General features: G+C 42.8%; 1 protein-coding gene across 1 annotated transcript in view; it reads right to left on the reverse strand.

The window, feature by feature from the left end:
- thsd7ba (thrombospondin, type I, domain containing 7Ba) overlaps nt 1-27,048 on the reverse strand; it is a 271,757-nt gene that overhangs the window by 37,410 nt on the left and 207,299 nt on the right. Inside the window, exons 16-20 of the mRNA XM_080456937.1 lie at nt 17,622-17,755; nt 16,120-16,285; nt 7,906-8,053; nt 7,326-7,441; nt 5,079-5,196 (exon numbers count right to left, since the gene is read on the reverse strand). Of these exons, the coding sequence (XP_080313063.1) occupies nt 5,079-5,196; nt 7,326-7,441; nt 7,906-8,053; nt 16,120-16,285; nt 17,622-17,755 (682 nt within the window). The remainder of the gene's footprint in view (nt 1-5,078; nt 5,197-7,325; nt 7,442-7,905; nt 8,054-16,119; nt 16,286-17,621; nt 17,756-27,048) is intronic.

A 27,048-nucleotide genomic window follows, 5' to 3' on the forward strand; every position in this document is an offset into this window, starting at 1 on the left:
GTAAAGAATAGGGTTAAATTCATTTTTTTTTTGTGCACTCCATTTGTAGTTTTCGTGAGAGGATAGAGGTAAGGTAGAGCAGGAGAGGTAGGGTTGCAAACTTTTAGAAATTGCAATACGGGACCCAAACAGGCACGCTCGCCAGAAACTTTCGTTTTTTGGGCGGATTTTATTACTTTTTTTCCCTTTTCTTTGTTACTTTATTTCGGTTTTAGGGTTAGGGTTAGGGTTAGGTTAGGGTTATATTATTTAATTCTTTTGGGGGCGCCAGCCAGGGTTGCATAGAAATTAGCAACCCTACCTCCACCGGCAGCGCTCATTTTCCCACTCGACTGAACAGACTGACATGCGACACAAACAACGATGCCGTGCCCACCGGAGAAAATGTCACACACTTGCATTACATACATACATACATGTATGCATGCATGTATGTATGCATGCATGTATGTATGCGTGCCTATGTATATAGTTATTACATCTGGCGCAGTTATTTATTTATTTATTTGGGTCCATTTAACAGAACATTGATATACAGTATATACAGTTTATACATACAGTTAAGTCTACTAATTTACTAAAGGTCCGAAAAGGTGTAGGCTGATGCCAAGGCTTCTTTTATTTTGCATTATAACATAATAAAGAAAATGTCACACTGTATTGCGGCACCATTAAAGAAATATATACTGTATATCAAAGGAATAGTACCTGCGGGCAGTCAGTGCTGCATAATTAGGTTTGGGCTTTGCTTTGCTTTGAACTTCAAGTTCTATGTTGTCGGGTGGAAGGAAACTGTTACTTTTCTGAAAATGGATAAAACAACCTGTGTTCCAATGGATCCAATTAAGTTACTTTTCATTGGTTCGATATTTAGGCTATAAAACCCACAGACTTAACCACTTTCACTTAAAATAAAATAACTGCAACTTGCGTGTGACACTGCAGTATGACAAACTAGGGGATTAATTTACAACAAAACAACAAAAAGAACAAAAAGTAATAAAAGTTGAAACATGGAGATAAGAGGTTTCTGCCCGACAGCGACGCTATGGTCTCTGTCGGGTGGAAAACTTTTCGAGCTTGCAGATCTGCAACTTTTGATACTGCTGTAGTAGGACGTTAATTTAAGAAGAAAAAAACTCAAAAAGTTGAAATATGGAGATACGAGGTTTCTGCCCGACAAGGCAGCAACGACATGCTGATTTAGTGGAAGCTGGACAGGAAGGCTAAGTGTCCCACTCACAGCCAGAGAGAAATTAGCACCACCACCCCGATCCGTCTCACTGTGTCAGCATGGCTATTTATGCCCGCGCCTGACTGATTCACACACCAAGTGCCACGCTCAAGTGCGTCATTAATAACACGAGGCAGGGCAGAGTGAGGGAAAGGGCAACAGTAAAAAAGAAAGAAAAGAAAATTGAGCCCGACCGATATGTCGGCCATTATTTGACTTTGTTTTTTAACGACATCGCTATGGCAATTACGCAGCCGATGCGACTTGATTTTTTTCTATTTCAACCTGGCAGGCATCCCTACTTTGGGCATTGTCAGTACCTGTGCCCGTCGGGCACCGGCCTACTTGGGAACGATGCAAGTTGGGAACAATGAAAACAGCATGCAATACCCATTATACCAGTTGTCATAGCACCCGTTTTAACCATCTGTCTGTCTTCGTCCCTTTTGTGCCCATATATGGAGATCTCTGTATCTGTCTGTCTGCCTGTATCCCTTTTATGGCCATATATGGAGATCCCTGATGTTATCAGTATATGGGCATATATGGGCCTACCCATATATAGGGCATAGGGGGAGGGGATCGGCAGTTGTGGAAAGTCCTTGTGCAGTGGTAAACGACTGTGGAGAATGTGTGGAGAATGTCTGAAGTGGGAAAAGTGGGCTGCTTAACTAATCAAATGGCAGGTGTGGGGAGTTGGGCAGGTGAGGGGCATTTGGCAAATGAAGCTTAGGCTGGGGTTGCCATGGCAAACAATTGGCTCATTTGGGCCACAGCCAGATCGCTAAGACTCTCGTAGATACGAAAGTAAAAGTCAGACTCAGACTCGATAAAATACATCTACGACATCAAAGGCTAGATAAAGACCACATTGTAAATGTAGGAAAGCAATTTTCTGTCTTTCTATTTAAGAGAAATTGCTATTAGGCTACAGATATCTAATCTTCAATGCACAATATTATTATTATATTGTCCCGGTCCCCCCACCGCGAGGTGGCACCGCAAGGTGTGACTGGACCGAAATGCGACTGGACTGAATCATAGGGGGACCAAGTGTCTTTTAATTTAACAGGCGACGGCGCCACTGTCACTCGAGTTGTCTGCGACGTGTGTGCTGAATTTGAAGTCGGACGGTCAAACGGTTCTCGAGATACGTGGATTACATACATACATACATACATACATACATACATACATACATACATACATACATACATACATACATACATACATACATACATACATACATACATACATACATACAGTACATACATACATACATACATACATACATACATACATACATACATACATACATACATACCGGTCGGTCAGTGACTCAGTCAGTCAGTCAGTCAGTCAGTCAGTCAGTCAGGCAGTCAGTCCGCCAGTCAGTCATTCCGTCCATCACCACAGAAGTTAGTAGTTATCTACACCAGCTGGACGGGGAGATGAGCCCATAAGCTCCAGGGGTGGACGGGGAGTTTCTTTAGAAGACAGACAACGGTTAGAATCCTGTCGGTCGGATAAAGAGAGCCGGAAGAAGCAGAAGGCTCCCGTGTGTACAATGCCCTGACAAAAACATCTCAGCAAACCTTCTGACATGTATACGACAGGGATCCTTCAGCCCAGCCTGACAGATGATGCGTCTCGCAATGATGCGAGTGGCGTGTGAACACGTGCGCGAGAGAGAGAGGGACAGCTGAGGGAGAGTGTGTGAGAGAGATGGAGGAAGAGAGAGAGAGAGAGAGAGAGAGAGAGAGAGAGAGAGAGAGAGAGAGAGAGAGAGAGATGACGGTAGGAACAGAGAAAAAAGAGGTAGTCATAGAGAGAAGAAATGTGTAGTGCCTGATTCATACTTGGTTTGCGCATCGTGTCGTGCACCAAAAATATCAGATATACAAGCTCGCATTGTGGCGTGCTGCGACACGTTGTGAGCTTGTACATCTGCTTTTCTAGCACAACCAACTATAAATGCCCAGTGAACAGCTTGTATATATTAGACGAGCCTTAGCAGACGGAGTGCAGAGGGAAAGATAGGCAGCCAATATGACAAATTAAAATTAATGAAGTTGCGAAGATATTGTTGAGTCATTCTAATTAAATGAATAACAAGCAGGGAGACTGGCATGGCATGCCGAGTCTTTAAAAAAAAAAACAATGTATGCGTTCAGGTCAAAATATGAACTACTGTATACTATGGTCAGACGCCGCCACAGGTTCACGGTTACAAATTGCGGCGTAGTAGACTGTGTGTGTGTGTGTGTGTGTGTGTGTGTGTGTGTGTGTGTGTGTGTGTGTGTGTGTGTGTGTGTGTGTGTGTGTGTGTGTGTGTGTGTGTGTGTGTGTGTGTGGGCGGGGGGGGGGCTGCAGGATAAATATTTAATCGTGCGACTCTGAATCATTTATTTATACCCCTTTAAAGGTGAGCTTTAGCAAAAAGATATTATTCTCAATAATATGCCTCATGCCCCCAGAAGGTGTTCGTCAATTTGGAAACGTCTCTCCACATGGAATTCTAATGACGTGGGGGGTAATTGCGAGTATCTATTATTGAAGGATATACAGTGGGCTGCTTCCCATGGATAATGCGATGCATGGATTTTCAGACTCACATTAAATATTTTAATGCTTTTAAATGTATTCATGCACAGTTCAACATCTGAGTGGAATAATGAGAGGCGCGGGAGGCGCGTGGGGGTTGGTCGTGCGTTCTATCAACAGATGGGTGCTCCCAGCGGCGCTGGGTATTTGCACAGGACATTGTTTTGTTTGTTTAGAAAATGAAAGTGGGTGGGTGGGTGCCGCTCTCCCCTCGGAACTTTTGAAGTAAGACTGATGTATCCTAGAAAGCTGAGAAGGAGGCTGTGTACTGTAGGGGTGGGTAGGCACCACAGGGGATCAACCCATGGGGGCAACAAGTGGGTTTGGACTAATAATAATAATAATGGATTTTAAATGCACTTTACATTTGTGAAAAGCTCAAAGTGCTACAATAGGCAACTGCATAAAAAAGAATCATCACACCATTAAAAAAACATCTAAGAAGCTGAAAGACTAGAGCTGACTAGACTGACTAGAGCTACAACTATCGATTTTCTTAGTGATTATTGGATTATTACTATGGATTATTTTTCGATTAACTGAATAAATCGAGATGCATGTTTTTAATATCGTTGCTGTCAGGCAGAAACCTCCATACTTTTTGTGTTCTTTCGTAAATTAACGCCCTACTTGATCACACTACAGCGTCACACAAAAGTATCAAAAGTAGCAGATCTACAAGCTTGGTTTAATCCATCAAGGCAGAGTGAGATGTTTGAGCCCAGCAGCAACGACGACGCAACGCACAGAAAAGCCTCCATTTCTGGTCAGACGAGGGAGGAGCCAGGCCTGGAGCCAAACCACAGTGCCTAGAGCCTATAGAGCCTCCTAGTGTCGCCAACAGCTGCAACATCTCAACTTTCCTGGCCTGGCATTGGTCAGACCGATGGCGTGGATCCATGCATGTTGTAAATGCAGCATGCATGGATCTGCGTAGTCGGTCTGGCGAGTGCCAGGCTAACCCTAACCCCCTAATTAGCACTAGTCTAAGAGACAGTGGGGGCAGTAGCATGCCACTTGGACACAGGCCGGGGTCTGATCAGCCTCGGTCTGGTCGCCTGGAGGAGGGTGTCTGTTGCAAAACCCGAAACACCCAGTGACTCCAGGTAACAACACTGATTATGTGTCCAAGTTTGTGCATTAGTCGATGTTTTATTGACTCATGCAAAAAAACATAAAAAATATTTTTGAAAATCAAAAAATCACACCCCTAGTATGGAGTTGATATTCTGTACCGTACCTTGGTTCCCACAGGTATGAGAGCATTCAGCCCAAGGCGACCACTGTGAGAGGAGACAGCTGACCGGACAGTCCACCACACAGTCTGCAGACAGATTCCACTTGTTGACCGCACCCAACTGATGAGGAAACAACACATGAGGACCATAAGCAGTGGTGGAAAGTAACTGAGTACATGTACAGTACTCAACTACTGTACTTAAAGGGATATTTCACTTTCAAAAAAACTTTTGGTCATTTTATCGTCTACTCAGGCCTTTGTGAGCCCCCCAGACCGTTTTTAAGTATTTAGATTTAGTATTTAGATATTTGATAATCATTTTATCAGACACGCCCCCTTCCTATACAAACCCATTATAACTTCAAACTCCATTTTTAACCCGTTAGATTCATCAAAAACATCCGTCCTTGGTTCTGCTGACTCACCCTGCCCTCCTAATACGCGAGGGGGCCGTGTTTTTTCAATAACTTTTTTCATTTATTTTATTTAATTTTATTAATGTATTACATTTTTTTCATTTTCCAAAAAAAATATTAAAAATAAATGAAAAAAGTAATCGAAAAAATACGGCCCCCTCGTGTATTAGGAGGGCAGGATGAGTCACCAGAACCAAGGACGGATGTTTTTGACGAATCTAACGGGTTAAAAATGAAGTTTGAAGTTATAATGGGTTTGTATAGGAAGGGGGCGTGTCTGATAAAATGAATATCAAATATCTAAATAATGACTCAAGCAACTTAAAAACGGTCTGGGGGGTTCACAAAAGCCTGAGTAGACGATAAAATGAGCAAAAGTTTTTTTGAAAGTGAAATATCCCTTTAAGTACACATTTTCGGTAGTTTTACTTCTACTCCACTCCGTTGCAGAGGCAAATGTTGTACTTTTACTCCACTACCTTTATTTGAAAACTTTAGTTACTTTGTAGATTTTGATTATTAATACAAGACATGCATTAACCACTTCAGCCCTATTTAAACTTTGGCAATATTTGAAAATAGTCGATCTATGCGACGCGTTGTGAGATTGTAGATCTGCTATTTTCAAAAAGGTTATTATACATCTTGTACATTTGAAATGTGTGAAATGGGAATTCTGAGTATGTTTTGATGCAGTAAGTAAATTAAAGTACATTTTGAATTCCGGACTTTTGCTTGTAATGGAGTATTTCTACATTGTGGTATTGATACTTTTTGTTTAAGTAAAAAATTTGAGTACTTTTTACACCACTGGTCATGAGAGAGTCTCCCTTTCTCGTGAGAAAGAAAGAGGGCTCGCCAATTAATTCCCCAAAAAACAGCAGTAGTCCACATTTGCATAATTCTGCCTAAAATAAACGATTTTCCCGGTGGGGGTGCATTTGAGGACATTCACATGTTGTGGGGAAAGACAGTCGTGTGTAACAAAGTTTAATTTACAATTTAGGCATTTAGCAAACACACTTAATAAACAGAGCTACTTACAAAGTACAAGATTGCAGTATAAACAAACGACAGGGTAAATGGTCCAGTAAATTGAATGCCAAGAAAACAATTAAGTGCTACAAAGTCTAACAAACTAGTATATCGTTGCTGTCGGGCACAAAACAACTATCTCAGTTTTTCTACTTTTTAATATTCTTTAATAAATCATTGCTATGCCTTTACGTCTGTGAGTAGGTTTTACAAACATTGAAACATTGAAACATAATAGGCTATTGAAAGTAACTTCTGACTAAACCTCCTAACTCCATTGGATCCTCAAACTGTTGGTCTATCTCAAGATTTTTTTCCCCGTCTGACTTTGTCATTCCAATCAATGTTGGACAAAACAACTATCTCCACATTAATGGTAAAAAAAACCTCCTAACTCCACTTGAGCTGTATTTGGGAAAAGTGATGATAATATAAGGACACATTTAAGTATCTGACAATGTATGAAGTCACCACACCAACTTTGATGAGGCAGTGTCGTATTGTTTTAAAGCTCAAAACATGTCGCTTCGCACCACGTTTCGTACTTGCAGATCTGCTACTTTTGATACTTTTGTGTGACGCTGTACAGTAGTATGATCAAGTAGGGTGTTAATTTACGAAAACACAGAATATACAAGAATATGGAGATAATAAGAGGTTTCTGCCCAACAGCAACAATATCAATTTGGGGGTCTTTGACATGAAAATGTTTGACAACCACTGGAACATGCCACGCCCCCATGGAGTTCCAGCTGTTCAGCTCTAAATGTATCGCTGGCCAGAGGGAGGAGCTTACCTGTTCGCACACGCTCAGTTCCAGCACCTTGCCGTCGCTGCGCACGCAGTCCAGGAGGCGTGAACGAGATCCCTGACCACACACTGCCTTCTCACTCAGCTGGCATGTACTCCAGTCTGAAACACACACGCACGCACACACACACACACACACACACACACACGCACACGCACACGCACACACACACACACACACACACACGCACACACACACACAGTACATTTACTTGAGTACTGTATTTAAGTAAAACAAAACATTTATCTGTACTTTACTCGAATATTTACATTTCTGCATTTCACTCCACTACATTTCTAGGAAGTGAAAAATCCATATTTCAAATATAGCGATTATAGCGATTATAGCGTTGAGATGCGTTAAGAGCTTATTGATAAATGTGCTATTTTCACTATTATTGATATTTTTTGGAAACTTTCTGGAAATGTCAACATTTTTAAAGAAGGATTTTAAGCACTGCGTCAGTGCGGATTACTTCTACTCAAGTACAAATTTGACAGAGCAACTTTCACTTGTAGTTGAGAAATAATTGTACACTGTACTTGAGTCAGATTGTCACACCAACCTGAGAGACGGTACTGGTAGGTGAAGCAGGTGGTGTTGAGAAGACATGCTTCAGACTGTACATCCTCTGGACAGGCCTGGTCTTCTGATGACGGCAGACGCAGAACATGTCTGTTCCTGTTCCTCACTGCGGCCTGGTCATCACACTGCTGCAACCACAGCAAGACAACATCACTAACACTGCTGCAACCACAGCAAGACAACATCACTAACACTGCTGCAACCACAGCAAGACAACATCACTCACACTGCTGCAACCACAGCAAGACAACATCACTAACACTGCTGCAACCACAGCAAGACAACGTCACTAACACTGCTGCAACCACAGCAAGACAACGTCACTCACACTGCTGCAACCACAGCAAGACAACATCACTAACACTGCTGCAACCACAGCAAGACAACATCACTAACACTGCTGCAACCACAGCAAGACAACATCACTCACACTGCTGCAACCACAGCAAGACAACATCACTAACACTGCTGCAACCACAGCAAGACAACATCACTCACACTGCTGCAACCACAGCAAGACAACATCACTAACACTGCTGCAACCACAGCAAGACAACGTCACTAACACTGCTGCAACCACAGCAAGACAACGTCACTCACACTGCTGCAACCACAGCAAGACAACATCACTAACACTGCTGCAACCACAGCAAGACAACATCACTAACACTGCTGCAACCACAGCAAGACAACATCACTCACACTGCTGCAACCACAGCAAGACAACATCACTAACACTGCTGCAACCACAGCAAGACAACATCACTCACACTGCTGCAACCACAGCAAGACAACGTCACTCACACTGCTGCAACCACAGCAAGACAACGTCACACACTGCTGCAACCACAGCAAGACAACGTCACTCACACTGCACTAACCACAGCAAGACAACGTCACTCACACTGCTGCAACCACAGCAAGACAACATCACTAACACTGCTGCAACCACAGCAAGACAACGTCACTCACACTGCTGCAACCACAGCAAGACAACGTCACTCACACTGCTGCAACCACAGCAAGACAACGTCACTCACACTGCTGCAACCGCAGCAAGACAATGTCATCACACTTCTGCAACCACAGCAAGACAACGTCACTCACACTGCTGTCACACATAGTCACATCACTGCAGTTTCTCTGTTCATGGTTGCGAGCTTGTAGCTATTTTTGCTACTTTTGGGGATGGGAAAAAAGTGGTGTGAATAACACAATAAAGAACATGTCACACCATGTTGCGGCACCATTAAATAAAAATATCATTGCTGTCGGGCAGAAACCTCCTATCTCCATATTTAAAAATGTCTTTAATAAAATAACGGCCTACTTGATCATATAGCGTCACTTTAAAGTAGCAGATCCACAAGCTCAAAACACGGCATGAAGCGATGCGTTTTGAGCTTGTAGATCTGATACTTTTGATGCTTTTGAATTGTAATCCTGAAAAGTAACAGTTGGGGATATATGAGGTTTCCACCCGACAGAGACGCTATATACTGTACATAAAAGAGATTCTCGTTTTCTGGACATACAAGGTTTCCACCTGAACAGCTTCTATGCTTTGTGTGAATTGTAGCATTTTTCTTTCTTTCTACTTAAAAGTCTAGAAACAACGTTACATTCATATGTTGAAGTTTCATAAGATCCCTGGGTCTTTACAAACCACATCAGAGGATTTCCGCACGCACGCACACACACACACACACACACACACACACACACACACACACACACACACACACACACACACACACACACACACACACACACACACACACACACACACACACACACACACACACACACACACACACACATACGCAGGCATCAACAAGCAAAAATGCATTAGGCCCCGCGTTGGAAAAGGTGGCTGCGCTTGCTTCAACAATGGTTACTCTCAGTGGAGTGCTAAACCCCAAAATCCAGTGAGCATCCAAAAGAATATTAAAAAAGGTAGCACATCTGAAATCTCAGGTCAAGGAGGACAAAATACTCACATTTCACTTTTTTCATTTGGCTCACATCACAACAGAACAAATGATTACGAATTTCGGCAGGGAGCCTTCTTCTTCAAAGTGCTCTGAAGAACACTCTTGAAGTACGTTTTTTTTTCCCATAAAAAAACTTTTGGTAGGCGTGTTGCTTTGTCAGAAATCAATGAAACAGTGTTCCATTAACCTCATGAAAGAGAATACACGTCCCTTTTTTTAGGTCTTGAGACTGAACTAACTAACCAAAGGTGCGTGAGCAATAGCGGGATGGAGATACAACGTTTCAGCTCGACAGCAACGATATGTAAATAACGATACTGAGAACTGCGAGAGGGTAGGCTATACACTATTTTGGTAAACAGGGAGCTCACACACCAACAAATCTCTTTGCCGAAAGCAGTCAATCTACAAGCTTGCGATGCGTTTTGAGCTTGTAGATCGGCTATTTTCGCCACATTTTTGTCTGTTTTCGCAGGATGTTAGCCTAGTTAAACAGAGGAAGCTCAGAGTTGTACCGAGGACCCCTCTCTCTCTCTCTCTCTCTCTCTCTTTCTCTCGCAGCAATTGAACTTCAACAGATCAAGCACATCTCCATCACTGTCATTCCCTAATGAGACGAACTGCTTCTCCATTTATCAAACGCAATGATTGTCACGCTAGCAGCCACACACACACACACACACACACAAACACACACACACACACACACACACACACACACACACACACACACACACACACACACACACAGTTGCAAGACTCCTTTGCCAGGGCCAATTATATTTGAACTGCAACTAATTTTGCGAGGCTGATCTGAGAACAGTATAATGTTTTGTTTGTGCAGGCTGGAAAAAAGCATCAAAACAGCTTGTAATGGAGCAAATTATCGCTGTCGGGTGGAAACCTCATACTGTATGTCCAAAACTGTTACTTTTCAAGAAATAGAGAAAAAAGAACGCTCAAAGAGCTTGTAGGAGCGCTTTTTTCACTACTTTGCCCGCCAATTTTCTGGGCCTTCATTTACAAAAAAAACATAAAAAGTTGAAATGTGGAGATACAAGGTTTCCACCCGACAGCAACGAAATGTGTGAACGGGAGACTGGCAGGGAGTTGTTCTGTAATTACAACACAGCAACACAGCAGCCAACTTCACAACGTTGTTGTTGTTGTTGTTGTTGTTGTTTCTCTTTCAACTGCCAGTGTTACAGTAGGTGCTAATTTGCTAACATGTTGCATTGACATAATTTTTCCTGAGCAGTATCGCTTGCTTGACATCTTTATTGACAAAATGCATAATTTATGGATGAAAACATATATTTGTACATACTGTATCTGTCAAGTGGATAAATAAAATACAATAAAGCCGCAGAGCTTATTTCCATTGCAGTTCTTTGAGTTACAGTAGTGTGTGTGTGTGTGTGTGTGTGTGTGTGTGTGTGTGTGTGTGTGTGTGTGTGTGTGTGTGTGTGTGTGTGTGTGTGTGTGTGTGTGTGTGTGTGTGTAAACTGACTGTTATGCTGTTATGATTTCAGTAATATCATCAATGCTCAGTCCCATATACATAAGTCACCTAAATAATAGATTAAAGACCTCATCCCATCCGCTCACCAACTCAATTTAACATGGATGAGAACTCCTCTGGGAAAAAGAAGGGAAAAGGATGGCAAGAACACTGGGTATCAATCCAGTTTAGTTTCCCTCATCATTCACACAGAATATTAATGAGGAGGGGAAATAGGAGGGGGCCTACTATAGGCCCCTGGTGGACTCCAGTCAACTAAGTATACACTGTAGGGTTTGAAATGCTCAGACACCAGCATGAGTTCAGGGCAGCAGCCCGCAGGTTTTCTGTAGTCAGAAATTACATAAAGAAATTTCGACAACAAATATTTGAGATAGCAACAGTTAAATCGTGCCAAGCATAATGCAGGCATAGGTATTCACAAAATGTGATAGTTAAATTAGATACAGATGAATAAGGTATATTAGGAAAAACATTCTACAGTACCTTAAAACTGTACAGAATGTTAAACACTAAAGGTCGTTACAGACAGGGAGCGGTGGACGCGGGCGTTATCGCTCGAATCAGTGGGGATCGCGCCGCGATCATTGTTGTTTTGACCTCAAACGCGTAGCGGGGAAAACAAAGCTCACCACAATCCAGCTCTTGCCGCGCGCGTGTGCACAGACGAGCACGAGTGCGAGAATTTCATGGGACCGCACCCGCTCGCCTCACCGCCCCTCAACTTCTCTGCGCATCCCAAATAATCGCCCGCCTCCCATTGAAAATTAATGACATAGGCGTGTCGGCCTCTCCCCGTCTGAAACGACCCTAATGCTGCAAAAATGTTGACTTGAAGAAGATTATCAGTTTATTACAGTGTTGCAGAACAGAAAATAGGTTATAGGTCTTATAGAGGTCTTATATAATGATGAGTCAGCTACAGAACCGTGCATTGGAAGTAGGGTTACAGTGAATCATGAAGGCTGGTTAATGGTAATGGTAATATATAAGCCAAGTGTTAACCACTTAAACCCTATAGCATCTTCATTGTGGGGAAAGCTTTCACAGAAAATTGCAGATAGACAAGCTCACAACGCGTTGTGAGCTTGTCTATCTGCTATTTTCAGCGAAAGCCTTCCCCACAATAACAGAAAAGACGCTGGTATTGAGCCATGAGGGATTCAACCATAACCATATACAGTAGTAGTGTTTAAGTGGTTAAAAAGGAACTGATGTATAGTGATGTATGCAGTGCTGTAGCAGGGTAACTGGATACCAGTGGTGGAAAGTACATTTACTCAAGTACTGTCCTTAAGTACAATGTTGGGGTACTTTTGCTTTACTTGAGTATTTCAATTTTTTTTTATACGTTATACTTCTACTCCACTACATCCCAGAGGCACAATGTTGTACTCTTTACTCCAATGCAATTATTTGAAAACTTTACAAGTTACTACTAATTAAGCCCTATTTTATACTTTAGCTATTCAAAAAAATATAACATCACAACTTGAGAGCTAGTAAATCTGCTATTTTTGAAAGCTATATTGACTTTTAGTACTTTAAGTATAGTTTGATGCAAATACTTTCGTACTTTTACTCAAGTAAAATGTTGAATACATGGCCCTTTACTCGTAACGGAAAATGTCTATATTGTGGCAATGCTACTTTCACTCAAAGTACTCCTTGAGTACTTCTTCCACCACTGCCGGATAGGAATCACACACACGGTTGAGGAACATTCCTTCAGCCTCAGTCACATATTTGTCATTCCTTATGGTAGAGAATCATCCAGTGGTATATCAGTAGGTACCAACTCAGCTCCAGATCAATCCAGCATAACTACTATAGTGTGTATGGTTGCTGAGGTGAGATTTCATTGGCATTCAAATTAAGAGCAGACAACAATGGTTAAGAGCGTCTCAGCACCAAAATGCTTGGAGTGGCTGAGTGTGTTTTCACTGATGCTTAGGAACGCTGCCTGGGCTTGCAGATTGAATAGATTGAACGAGACACGATGTCTGCAGAGACAACTTGGACTAATTGGGTGATCTCTCTCTCTCTCTCTCTCTCTCTCTCTCTCTCTCTCTCTCTCTCTCTCTCTCTCTCTCTCTCTCTCTCTCTCTCTCTCTCTCTCTCTCTCTCTCTCTCTCTCTCTCAGTTCTCAACTCTTCTCTCTCTCCATCTTTCTGTTTCTCCCCTCCAATGGTGGAAAGTAAATAAGTACATTTACTCAAGTACTGTACTTAAGTTCAATTTTGTGGTATGTTTTACTTTACTGTAGTATTTAAAATGTTCAATACTTTAACTTCTACTCCAGTACATCGGAAAGGCAAATATTGTACTTTTACTCCACTACAACTATTTGACAACTTTAGTTACTAGTTACTTTGTAGATTTTGATTATTACTACAAAACATACATCAACCACTCAGCCCCTATATAGGCGGCTTTCCATATGCATGGCCTCACCCTACCCCACACCACACCGTCCACTTGTGCCTCGGTTTCCACTACAATGAAGTGGGTAGAGTGGTGTGTAAGTGGTACTAAACTGGTGCCTAAAAAGTACCCAGTCCTGGGTAGGTCTGAGCTAGGCCAAACGGGGCCAAACACTTCATAATGACTGATCACTCACCAACTTTTTATTTAGAACAGGATATAGTTGTAAAACATTATAATACTTTATAGATTATTATAATCACAGTTAAAATCTATTCTAGTGTGTTATAATTATCATAGTTGCAAAACATTATAATAATGTATAGTGTATTATAATCACAGTTATAATCTATTATAGTGTATTATGATTATCATAGTTGTAAAACATTATACTACTTTATAGTGTATTATGATCACAGTTGTAATCTATTATAGTGTGTTATAATTATCATAGTTGTAAAACATTATACTACTTTATAGTGTATTATGATCACAGTTGTAATCTATTATAGTGTGTTATAATTATCATAGTTGTAATAAATTATTATAATTTATATTGTATTATAATCAGTTATAATCCATTATAGTGTATTATAATTAGCATAGTTGTAATACATTATAATTTATATTGTATTATAATCACAGTTATAAGGATCCATTTGGTTCATACCGAACCAAATGGTTCACCCTCACGTGCACAGGTGATTTGCATTTGTATACAGGACAGTTGGCCACTCATTTACATTACATTGTTAGACAAAAAGCAATGACCTCCATCTATGTTTACATTACAAATGAGTGTCAATGGCCAGAGTCTGCTACTCATACCTGTGGATTTGAGAGGGGGTACTTTTGTGTAATGGAAACGGAAGATATTTTGATGCGGTGTGGTGTGGTGTGGTGTAGTGTGGTGTGGTGTGGTGTGGTGCTTAAGCTGCAATGGAAAGGGGGCTTAAATGTTGTACTTTAGCTATTTGAAAATAGCCGATCTACAAGTTCACAACGTGCTGCATCACAACGCGTTGTGAGCTTGTAGATCTGCTATTTTCAAAAGATTTGTATGCGTTTTGAAAACTTGTGAAATGGTACTTTTATTTCTACATTGTGGTATTGATACTTTTACTTGAGTAAAAACTGTGAGTACTTCTTCCATCACTGCTCTCCGTCATAATCTTTCTGTTCCTCCCCTCCTCTGCCCTGCTCTGGTTCTGGTGTTGGTCCAGTGACTTGTTATCTTTGACAGAAACCCTATAACAACGCAGCAACACAGCGACAGGAGCAGGTGCCTGCAGCTTGTTGCAGTACCAGGGAAGACCACCCACATGCCAGGCCTCTCTAGCCTATGGGCAAACTCATTATGTAAAATGAATTAATTATACAGCGAAGATAATAGCATTATGCTAAATGTAATTTCCATGAGTGTGCGGGCGGGCGTTACAAGCGGAGCTCCCCGCGTACCTATTTTTGAGCAATAAAATCTGTGCGTCGTACGTAATATATTGGTTTGGTTATGTCGCTACAACGCTTCGTTGAGGTGTAATTAAAAAGCGATGGGATCATCTCTCCTCATGTGACTCGCGGCTCGTTTTCCAGCGGGGGATGTGAGGTGCGTACACACCTGGAGCGATCATTTTGTGCGATTAATTTGCATTAATTTTCGCTGCTGTTTGTGTTATGTGTGCACATGCACACTGAGCGAGGGTTTCGAGGGGGCGTGAAGGCCGTGTGTGTTTGGAGGTAAGTCCACATGTTTTAAACATGTTGCAAAGAATAATAACTTCTATTTTTGGGTCATTATAATGTGAAAAATGATCAAATATAGGCTACATTTTTTAAGTGTTAGCAAAATCTTTCCAATCTACAAGCTCGCAATTGTGGTACGTTGTGAGCTTCTAGATTGGCTATTTTCGCTATTCGTCCTACAAGAAGTGTGTGTGTGTGTGTGTGTGTGTGTGTGTGTGTGTGTGTGTGTGTGTGTGTGTGTGTGTGTGTGTGTAAACTGACTGTTATGGTGTTATGATTTCAGTAATATCATCAATGCTCAGTTCCATATACTGTACATAAGTCACCTAAATAACAGATTAAAGACCATCCCATCCCATCCGCTCACCAACTCAATTTAACATTGATGAGAACTCCTTTGGGAAAAAGAAGGGCTCCAAAAAAACAGAAGAAAAAAAAAAGGTTGGGAACCACTGGACTAAACAAGCAACCCAACAGCAAGTCAGCCAGCCAGTCCATTAGTGACTCTTACCCGGGGGCACTGGCTCCACGGTCCCCAGGGGGACATGACACAGTCCTCGGGGCAGGGTAGGAAGCAGACGCGGGCTCTTGGTGGCATCATGTCGTCCTGATCACACAGACTGTCATCCAGGCGGGCAGCAGCACCCTCAGCGCTGTCCTCTCCCCTCCTCACACACCTGGCAGCAAGAGAGAGACACGGATAACTAGTCTCTGGGGGCTCTGCAAACTGGGTTCCTTATTTTTGTTTTCTGAGCAAAATTATACCAAGTTTCTGTCTCTAAATAGACTAGCTCTGCTTTTTTTTGTATTATAACAGGCTCCCCCTCGGCTTGCAGCCTGTTTTTGGACTGCTCTCAAACCTTCAGTTTTTTGCCAGAGGGTTGTATGATTAGGACCAGCGGTGGGTCTCAGACTGCTGGCACATATGCTGTACAGCCAGAGAGCAGATAAAGGCACAGCACCACACGAGATCAATGACTTTAAGTGTCTTTTGACTTTGCTGAGAATGACACCGTCGCACCGTCTACCGTCACAACCTTTTTTCCTGCTGTGCATAATTCAATACGCACCGCCTAATCGCACACACACGCATGTATACACACACACGCATGCATGTATACACGCACACACACAAACACACACACACAGGTTTGTATTACTATACTTGTGAGGACCTCAACATTTTTAGGACGTCACAGCATTGAAAATTGCCGAAAATAGCTGAAAAGCAGCCGAAAAATTGCAGATCTACAAGCTATTTTCCGGTGTGTGACATCGCTACACCACTACGTTTAAAATAGGGAAAACTTTAACCCAAACCACACGCACACACATTACGCGCACACGCACACGCACACACACAGTCGATAAAGAAGGTCAAGCCTGCCCCTGACTTTACTCCCTAGCTACAATATTAGTGCTGCTACATCGGAGGCTAAACTGGTTGTTGACATTCATTATAAAATAATGGTTTGTTTTTCCACTTGTTTTTTTGGGAGGGAGGCTTGGCTGGCATTGGCGCCGGGGCCGTATTGTATAAGTGCCAGCTGTGATGGCGCATGCTGGTGCCCAGTGTTGCCATGTCGGCTTATCATAAGCGACTTTGGGCTTCTATTTCTGTAAAGTTGCTTGTAAATATTGGTTAGTTGCGGGTTGCGGTTTTTGTGGGCTTGTTTCTACTTTCTTACTTAGGCTTGCTTCCAAATGTTTGTATTATTATTTAAACCAGCGGTTCTCAAATATTTTCATAAATGTTTTGTGCCAGGGAGCATTTGCGTAATTAGAATGTTTCAAAATATTCCTAATATTCCATATTTTATTGCAAGAGTTTTTGAAAATAGCAGATCGTAAATTGGCTATTTTCAAATAGCCGATAAAGTGCACATGTGGCCTAGTTGTTTCTTTTGGGCTTGTTTTACTGCTTATTTCTCTCACAAAATATGGCAACATTGATTGTGCCATGTCTACGGTTCCAGTTGGCCAGGCCAGGCCAGGCCAGGCCATCTTGCTGACCTGATCTTGCGGCTCTGGACTCCCTCCCCGCAGGCTGGCGTCTCGTCCACAGAGTTGATGGTGCAGATGGACCAGGGCTCCGTCCTCCACTCGTACTGGCTGCATGCATTATGACACGGCACGGCCTCGTACACCTACACACACACGGACACACACACACGTTTGTATTACTATACCTGTGAGGATATCATCATTTTAGGGCGTAAATTTTATGAATGACATTTGTAGATTTTTGCCATCTTTTATCCTACAGTAACCCCACTCCGAGAACCAATGGGCCATATAGCCTCCAGTGCGCATCTGGCTCACTCACCTTCAACAGGAGTTGGATGGGATAGCCTAGCGTGTTTAATAAGTAAATACATAAATACATCTGTGTTAATCAATTGGCCTTTTTTGTGGGTATTTTGATTGGTCACAGGAGTAGCAGTCGCCAGCGAATGTCCGCAAAATTCGACTGCGGTGCGAAGAAATAAGAGCCGCATTTTCGCTGTCGTTGATGTGAAAACATCGCCCCCCGTGTGTAAGGACCTGATCTGATGTTCATAGTGACAGAACACTATTGCAAAAGAGATTTCAATCTCGTCTAGCGAGACTTCAGGTTTAGGGGGGGGGGGGGGGGGGTTGCATAGTGTTCTGTCACTATGAACGTCAGATCTAAAAAAAAAAAAAGCTATTAAAATACGTGATCTAGCGCAAGGCCTATTGGCACACGTTTTTAGCTGTGGCGGACCCGGGATGGAGTTATGACATTTTCCTACTGTACCATTCATCCTAAGATATCATAACATCATAAAGATAAGAAAACCGTGGTCCGAAAATAGCCGATCTACAAGGAAAACTCCAACCCTAAAGCCTAAACCTATGTCTAATCCTAATCCTATAACTGAAACTTCCAACATCGTTTTGTGACAGTAAACAACCATTTCTCTATGTGAGGACCATTACAATAGTCCTCACAATGTCTGTTTGTTCTCACATTCTTCTATACTTGTGACATTTGGCTCTTCAGGTTCTTGTTTCCTACAGTACAGTATGTGTACAGTAATGGCATCTGGCACGGTGATTGGTTTTATTATTGTAACGCTGAAACCACACCTACGCATAATGTAACGGGTAGTGCAGGTGTTTTGCGGGTAAGGCATGTGTCCCAAAATATGAACGCACAAAACGTAGTCACGCAATCAGATAAACACATACGGTACTCACTCACTCACAAGCATGCACGCACACACACACCCCACAGACGCACAGAGCGCACACAAACATGCCATACGTGTTCAGACAGCATAAGTGGTGTGTGTGTCAGTGTGTGTGTGTGTGTGTGTGTGTGTGTGTGTGTGCGTGCGTGCGTGCGTGCGTGCGTGCGTGCGTGCGTGCGTGCGTGCGTGTGTAGCTGACACTTCAAAAGCCCAGAGCACAGAGAAGACTTCAGAGATGCAGAGAATGCCAGGGAGGGAATGAAGCAACCTTCCAGAATAGAAAGGCGTACCCTTCACCTCAAAGTGCCTCTGTAGCTACAGTGTATATGTCACCGGGTGAATGGAGATCCAGGGTGATTGAAGACAGAGCGCTCGTTTTTAGGCACGGGGCTCCTTCGGGGCGAGGCGGGGCTTTTCGAGACAGGGTTTATTAGCGAGGCTCGTGAGGAGGAGGAGGAGGACGGCGCTGCGATGCGGGGGGTTATTACGCGAGGCTCGCGAGGAAGAGGAGCCTCCTCCTCCTCCTCCTCCTCGCGTTTTAAACCGTCCCGTCCTCTCCTTCTCTCCTTCTCCTCCGAGGAGGAGGAGGAGAAGGAGAGCGCGGAGAGGCGGGGCTTTGATGCGCCGACGGAGAGTGGAGACCTGTCTTTTGTTGTTCCCCCCCACATAGCAACCATAATATCTATGAGGGGAACGCTGAACACGCGTTCACACGCACGGCGCGCCGACTTAGTGGAGCTTGAGGCCGAGGAAGTGCGCCCTCGCGCCTCCGGGCGCGAGTGCCCGCACTGACCGGCCGACGCTCCACTAGTCGACTCAGCGCCGTTTGATTTGTAAACCGATAGGGACAGAATAGTTCTTTTCATGGATCACTGTGTGTGTGTGTGTGTGTGTGTGTGTGTGTGTGTGTGTGTGTGTGTGTGTGTGTGTGTGTGTGTGTGTGTGTGTGTGTGTGTGTGTGTGTGTCAGGGAGAAACTAAAACAAAAGCCAGCAGAACACAATAAAAGTATCTTAACAGTCCATTGAAAGCATGAGCGCGTGTGCGTGCGCGCGCATGTGTGTGTGTGTGTGACTGTGTGTGTGTGGGTGGTCACGGCCATATGTGCTTGTGCACAAGCCTGGCTTGTGGCTCCCTCTAGTGTTTCTTCTACAGAATTGCTGGGTGGGTAAAAACGAGCGAGCCTTCTTCAATCACCCTGGTTCTCCATTCACCCTGTAACATATACACCACATCAGCTCCAACCACAACACTCCTCACCTGGAACACCATCTCTGTATACCTGGTGTTATTTACACTGTAGGTCAGTGACCACAGGGTCGTCTTAGCCCATTCAATCCGGGAACGCATCTCTGTAATTTTATATTTCTTTATTCTATTCAAAAATAGCAGATACACAAGCTCATAGTCGCGCGATGAGCAGCATCTTTGAATGCAGATATCTATCTAGCAATTTGTCGTACAAAGAATAGAGGGCTTAAAGGACGAGACCACTTTGGTCGAGGTTTGGTTTGTGTAACCTTGCCATGGTGTAACTCCAAAGGTGGACAAGAAATAAAAAATAATTGCTCCATTGATTAGAAATTTATAATACCAAATATGCTCCTCATTGACTTACATTGTACGGTGAAACAGCTCTCAAAGTCACTCTTTGAGCACAAATAAACAAATGCAAACAAAGCTGATTCAGACAATATAGAACATCACCAAACCAATTTTTAATCAATGGTGCAATTTTTTTTTTTGTCCAGATTTGGAATTACATCATGGCAAGGTAACTACACAACCCAAACCTCTACCAAAGTGGTCTTGCCCTTTAAGCCTTTTTTTTACAAACAAAACCCATGTCATATGTTGAATTGCCCGAGCTTATTCTCTTCTCAGCGGTGACTCGGGTACATCTGTGAAAACCTGGCGTCTCTATCCAGCGTGGAATCACTCAGACTTCCTGTAAACACATGTTTACTCTCCATCTAGTATACTGCAGCCCGCCACACTGATAGGTGCACTCTAGAGGACAATTTGAGGGAAAATGCAATGACAAAGTCGTGGCGTGTGCGCTTGTACACTCGTGTATGTGTGCATGTGCATGTGTGTGTGGGCCGGCTTGGCACACACACACACACACACACACACACACACACACACACACACACACACACACACACACACACACACACACACACACACACACACACACACACACACACGTGCGTACAGGCTAGAGAGGGAGAGAGAGGGAACAGGCGCAGAGTATTCCCTCGCCCCACGGGGGCACACAGACGCCCATTACACACTCTCATCATCCCCCATCTGTGCCTGCAGATGCCCCTGCTGGGTATCGCTGGCACGCCGCGCTCCGCTCCCCGTCCTAAACCCCTCCCCCGCCCACGCCACCACCACCCACGCCACCACCATCGCAACGCACCGCTGCTACAGCATGCATGCGCACCACCTCCGCACCTCCACCCACAACAGTTTAACAGCCTATGGATGCTCATCAGCAGAGTTAGAGCTTTTCTATCGCTCAGCTCCCAGAAGAGAAACAAAAAGTAGTATTACACAAGTACTTTGTTGCTGTCGGGGAGAAACCTCTTATCTCCAAAAGCATCAAAAGTAGCAGATCCACAAGCTCAAAACGTTGGTAGATCTGCCACTTTTGCAGTTTCCGAATTTTAATCCTGAAAAGTAACAGCTTTAGACATGAGGACCCAACAGAGACAATATCCATGTTTGATCTTTTTCTTTTCTTTTTTTCATAAATTAATTAATATTTTATACTTAGCAAAGTGAGCTTGTAGATCAGCGCCCATATTTTTGCGTATGTCATGCCCAAATAATTTTTAGTTGTTAAGTGTGTCTATGGGTTTTATAAATATTGAACCAATGAAAAGTATTAAGGAGAGCTTGTTGTGACTAAATAATAACTACATTGGATCCATTGGAACACAAGTTATTTTTTTCCTCACATTTCCTGAAAAGTAACATTTTTGTTATAACATGTTTCTGCCCAACAACGATGGTATAATACATGAGGTGGGTGGCATGTTATAAAGCGATGTGCCCACTGCCAGGCAGCAACCAGTTCCACCATAATCTGGTAACCCAATAGTTTTAGCCTCTGGGGGCACCGCCTTCTTTTTTGTGTAGAAACAGGAACTTGGTTTGGCTCCTCCCTTTTCTCCTCCCGGCTGCTTCTGTGTTTATTCCTACTAACAACAACAACACTACATGTTTAGGGCAGTGGTGCTGACATATTCTGCAGAAGGGAACGCGTGAGATCCATTCTCTACTAATAAGTAAAAGTAGCAACAACCTCAATGAAATACTTTGTTACAAGTAAAAGTCCTGAATTCAAATTGTGAGCTTGTACTGTAGATCGACTATTTTGGAATTGACCAAGTATAAATAGGGCTTAGTTGGTTAATGTATGTTTTGTAATAATAATGTAAATCTAACTAAAGTTTTCAAAAATAATATGGTTGATTGAATATTTTTTGGACAATTCTTTTTTTCAAGTACAGAGTTAAAAAGACAACAAATGGATGAGACACAAAAAGGCCAAAGGCTTGTTTCCATTGAGGTCCGCAATTGTAGTACAAAGAACAAAATAAAACAATATTTACCTTGGTGGAATAGAAGTATAAAGTATTGAAAAACTGACACACTCAAATCAAGTACCTCTGTTACTTTAAGTACAGTCGTTACTTTCCACCACTGATTCATATGCGAACTGCTTGGACAAAAGACCCGACATCACGACACGACGACACGAGCAGAAAGCGACAGGACCACGGACACTCTCCTCTCATCCGTTCCCTATAGATGGGCCTCTGTACGACCCCCCTCTCTCTCTCCTCCTCCTGGCTCCCATCTCTTTCACCCACAGCCCCTGAAGCGTGAGCATAGCGCTCCTTTTTTTCCTTCACGGAGAATTAAAAGAATGCTACCGGGTCCGTTTTTTTCATTTTTTTTTCATGAGCAGCTCCTCTAAAAGCTTCACAGACTTATTCACAAATATAATGAAGTTCCGAGGCTCCTTTACAAAAGTGCCAACGGGAGAGAGAGGGGGGGGGGGGGGGGGGACCGGGGAGGAGGAGGAGTTGGGAGGCGATCCGGATGAAATGGGGGGAAATAGAGATTCAATTCCTCCTCCCTCGCCCCATAATATACACCTGGCGTGACATTGTATCCAGTCAAGCTAGAGCACGGTTCTTTCCTCTCCACTTAAAAAGGATGGCGAGTGGTGGTGGTGGGGGTTGGGGATGGAGCGGAGGTGGGATGGATGGGTTGGAGGGATTGTGGGGAGCGTGTGTGTGTGTGTGTGTGTGTGTGTGTGTGTGTGTGTGTGTGTGTGTGTGTGTGTGTGTGTGTGTGTGTGTGTGAGACTTCTAGGGAGAGCTGGCAGCATGCAAAGGGGGGCTTTCATCGAGCTAAAGCAGAGCATATCAGGTACACAATGTGAACGACACTGACCTGAGCCTGCGTGATGGTAGGGTCCGTGTTAGCAGTTAGCGTGACAAGCCAGAGGTGGAGTGGGGCGGGACGGTACGGGATGGGGGGGTGGGATGGGCGTCAGGGGGGTGGGAGGGGGGGAGAAAAGAACAATAATATCACCGTTAGTTGTTTTGTTTTCGCTTTTTTTCCTTCCACAGAATATACCAGAAGATATTTGCTTTTAACTTCTGCTTAATCCCTCCTCCACCTTCTACCCCCAATAATATATAACGCCTCATGTCGAGGTGGAAACCTCATATGTCCAAAACTGTTACTTTCCGGGATTCAAATTCAAAAGTATCAAAAGTCCACAAGCTCTAAAGCTTGAGCTTGTGGATCTGCTACTTTTGCTATTTTTTTAGGACGCTGCAGTATGATCCAGCGTGATATGAGAGTGACGACACTAGCATAGACTCCCATTGTGAGAATGGAATGTGGAAGTTCCAATGTTTGGAACTACAGGAGGCAACATCCCGCTTTGCGGCGAGATCAAAGCGTGACGCAACTCTCTCTCTCTATATCGCTGGTGTGATCATAGCCTGGCTTCAGACCATAGACCCCGCCCACTGCACTGAGTGGACTTGCTACTCTTCAGCTTCAGTCAGATAATCAGGCTAGTATGATCAAGCAGGGTGCTAATTTACGAAAAAAAAACACAAAAAGTTAAAATATGGAGATAAGAAGTTTCTGCCCAACAGCAACGGTATAAATAAAGTTAAAATAGAAGCCGCGTTGTGGTCTTGGGGGCTCAATAATAATGAGCCTCGTCGTCGCGGGCTGACAGTGAATGTTGTGGCGCTGGACATTTTGCCCGCTTGAATGATTCATGGTGCGGAGCGAGTGAAAGTATACTGCAGTCGGCTGCGAACAGCTGTGCCGGAGCTCCAGACCTGCAGCCCAGGGCCACACAGAGGAATTAATCTCTCCGGAGACGTCGAGAGAGAGAGAGCGAGAGCGAGAGCGAGAGCGAGAGCGAGAGCGAGAGAGAGAGAGAAAGAGAGAGAGAGAGAGATGTATGTGCATTAGAGCATTATGTTTGAGAAGGGGGCGGTGCTCTGTGTCTATAACCCATTCATTCCGGGAACGCATCTGTCATTTTAAGATTTCTTTGGCTATTTTTGAAGAAAATGTGTGCAAATCTTTGAATATATATATATATAAATGTTTTACTCAAATCTTTGTTTCTGGGGGTCCCTGGCACAAAATATTTTGAGATGGGGGTCCGCGGCCAAATACGTATCATTTTGGGTGGTCCTTGACATTAAAAAGGTTTGAGAACCACTGATATTAACATAAGTTTGTTTCAAAAACACTGTTACGATTTAGCCTAGAAGACATTTGTAGAATCCCCAGGGGCAAAGATTTGAGTTTTCAATTTGACAAATTTTACAAGATTTTTCAAAAAAAATGCAGATCTACAAGCTCTAAGTAGCGCTATGAGCTTGTCTGCTATTTTTGAATAGCTCAAAGTATAAAATAATGGTCATAGCTAAAAAACGAAAATGACACAGTATGCGTTCCTGGATTGAATGGGCTAAACAAAGTAGTTACAGCGTACCCAGCATGGCTGTAAACCGTTATGAGTGACACTCAATGGGGGAGCCTGGCGGCTCTGCCTGTTCCGTTCACAGACCATATGCTCCTTGTGAGCACGACGAGGACGCAGGTTCAAGTCCGACCCCCTGTCTGGTCTCTCTCTTATCGCTCCTCTCTCTCTGCCCGTCCCTGTCTCTCTGCCGCACTGACCTATCTGAAATAAAGAAATTGTATCACTCAATCTAAAAGCACTCGACACTCAAGGACAGGCCGATTGATTTTCGTGGACGTCAACAACTCTCCCTGAGCTCGAACCGGGCCAGATGCATTGAGATACAGGTACTTAAAACTGGACCACTAAATGACAGAGAGACTTAGTGTGACTCAGACTTTTTGAGCTTTTATGCCCAACCCTTTTATCGCCATGAGAACTCATCATAGCCAGGACGGGTACGCACATATCCAGAAAAAATCTATTAAGTGGTCTAAGAGTCAGGCTCATTTTACACTAGAGAAAAACAACACTGCAAAAATGTTGCCTTATGTGTCTATTTTTACACTCCCAGACTAACACTCTAACACATTATGCAGTCTAGAGAAAAGTATATTTATCTCTGACAGGAGATCATGCTTTGCACCAAACAGTATGTCAGGGTGTCTGTCCGTGTGTCTGTCCACAGCAAAGCTTTCATACATCTAGACTGATCAGCATCATATTTCTTGAGAGCAGGCCAAAGAGCTCTATTCTTTCAAACGGGTCACTACAAATGTCATTGTCTTTACTTATAAAAGCAAAGCGATCATCCCTCGAGGCTGTGGGATGAGTGTCTTGTGAACTGAGACTATGCTGGCATTGTCTGCCACCTGCCATGCCACCTTTCAGACATAGCTAATGTGTACATCTGGGACAACAGTGGACAGAAGGTAGAATGGGAAAAAAGGTGCCTGGTTCAATCCTGAGCAAGTCCTTGAGCAAGACACTGAACCCCTAACTGCCAACGGGAGAGGAGAGGGGAGAGCAGCTGATGAGCAAGTTAGCACCTTGCATGCTTTTCATCTGTGTGTGGATGGGTGAATGTAATGTACATTGATTAGCGCTTTAGAGAAAGGCACTAAATGTACAATTTATCTAATCCTACATGCCATTAGTTCTACTTATTTGATGTACAACTGGCTGGGCAACTTGCATAGCCGTAATGTCAGTGACATTAAAGACTTTACTTTGTCACGCAAATGACTCGGAAAAGCGAGTGTGGTGCAGCAAACACCCGCACGTTTCAAATCGCAACCTTCGATTGACAGTCACAGTGACAACACAAACATAATTAAGGCGTGAACAATCAGACATTGCTGATAACAGAGAAATATGAATGACAGAAGTCTGAGAGAAAGGTGGAGAGAGGTACACAATCAATGTGTAAGAGAGGGAGGGAGGGAGGGAGGCAGACAGACAGACAGTAGAGACGATGTACAAATGTACTGTTCTCAGTGGTGTTAAGTATTTAAGTACATTTACTCAAGTACTGTACTTAAGTACAATTTAGAGGATTTTCACTTTACTTAAGTATTTCCATTTTTCTGTACTTTCACTTCTACTCCACTGCATCTCAGAGGCAAATATTATATGTTTTTTAATATTATATATTTAATATTTTTTTTAATATTGAATATTATAATAACAGAATATTTATATATTTTCAAATGACCGAAATATATATAGGGCTGAAGTGGTTAATGTATGTTCTGTAATAATAATCAAAATCTACAAAGTAACTTAGTAACTAAAGTTTTCAAATAATTGTAGTATTATTATTATCTATATGATAAATATAATATATTATATTATATGTTTTTTTCTATTATAATTATTTGAAAACTTTAGTTACTAAGTTACTTTGTAGATTTTGATTATTATTACAGAACATACATTAACCACTTCAGCCCTATATATATTTCGGTCATTTGAAAATAGATCTCACAATGCGTCGCATTTGAAAACTTGTGAAATGGGACATTCTGCAAAATGAGTACTTTTACTTTTGTACTTTAAGTACATTTTGATACCATTACGTTTGTACTTTTACTTAAGTAAATTTTGAAATCGGTACTTTTACTTGTAACAGAGTATCTACATTGCAGTATTGATACTTTTACTTAATTTGACAACTTTTTCCACCACTGACAGTTCTACCT

Source organism: Gymnoscopelus braueri, assembly GCF_963280865.1.
Source record: "Gymnoscopelus braueri genome assembly, chromosome: 18".
Taxonomy (NCBI): Eukaryota; Metazoa; Chordata; class Actinopteri; order Myctophiformes; family Myctophidae; genus Gymnoscopelus; species Gymnoscopelus braueri.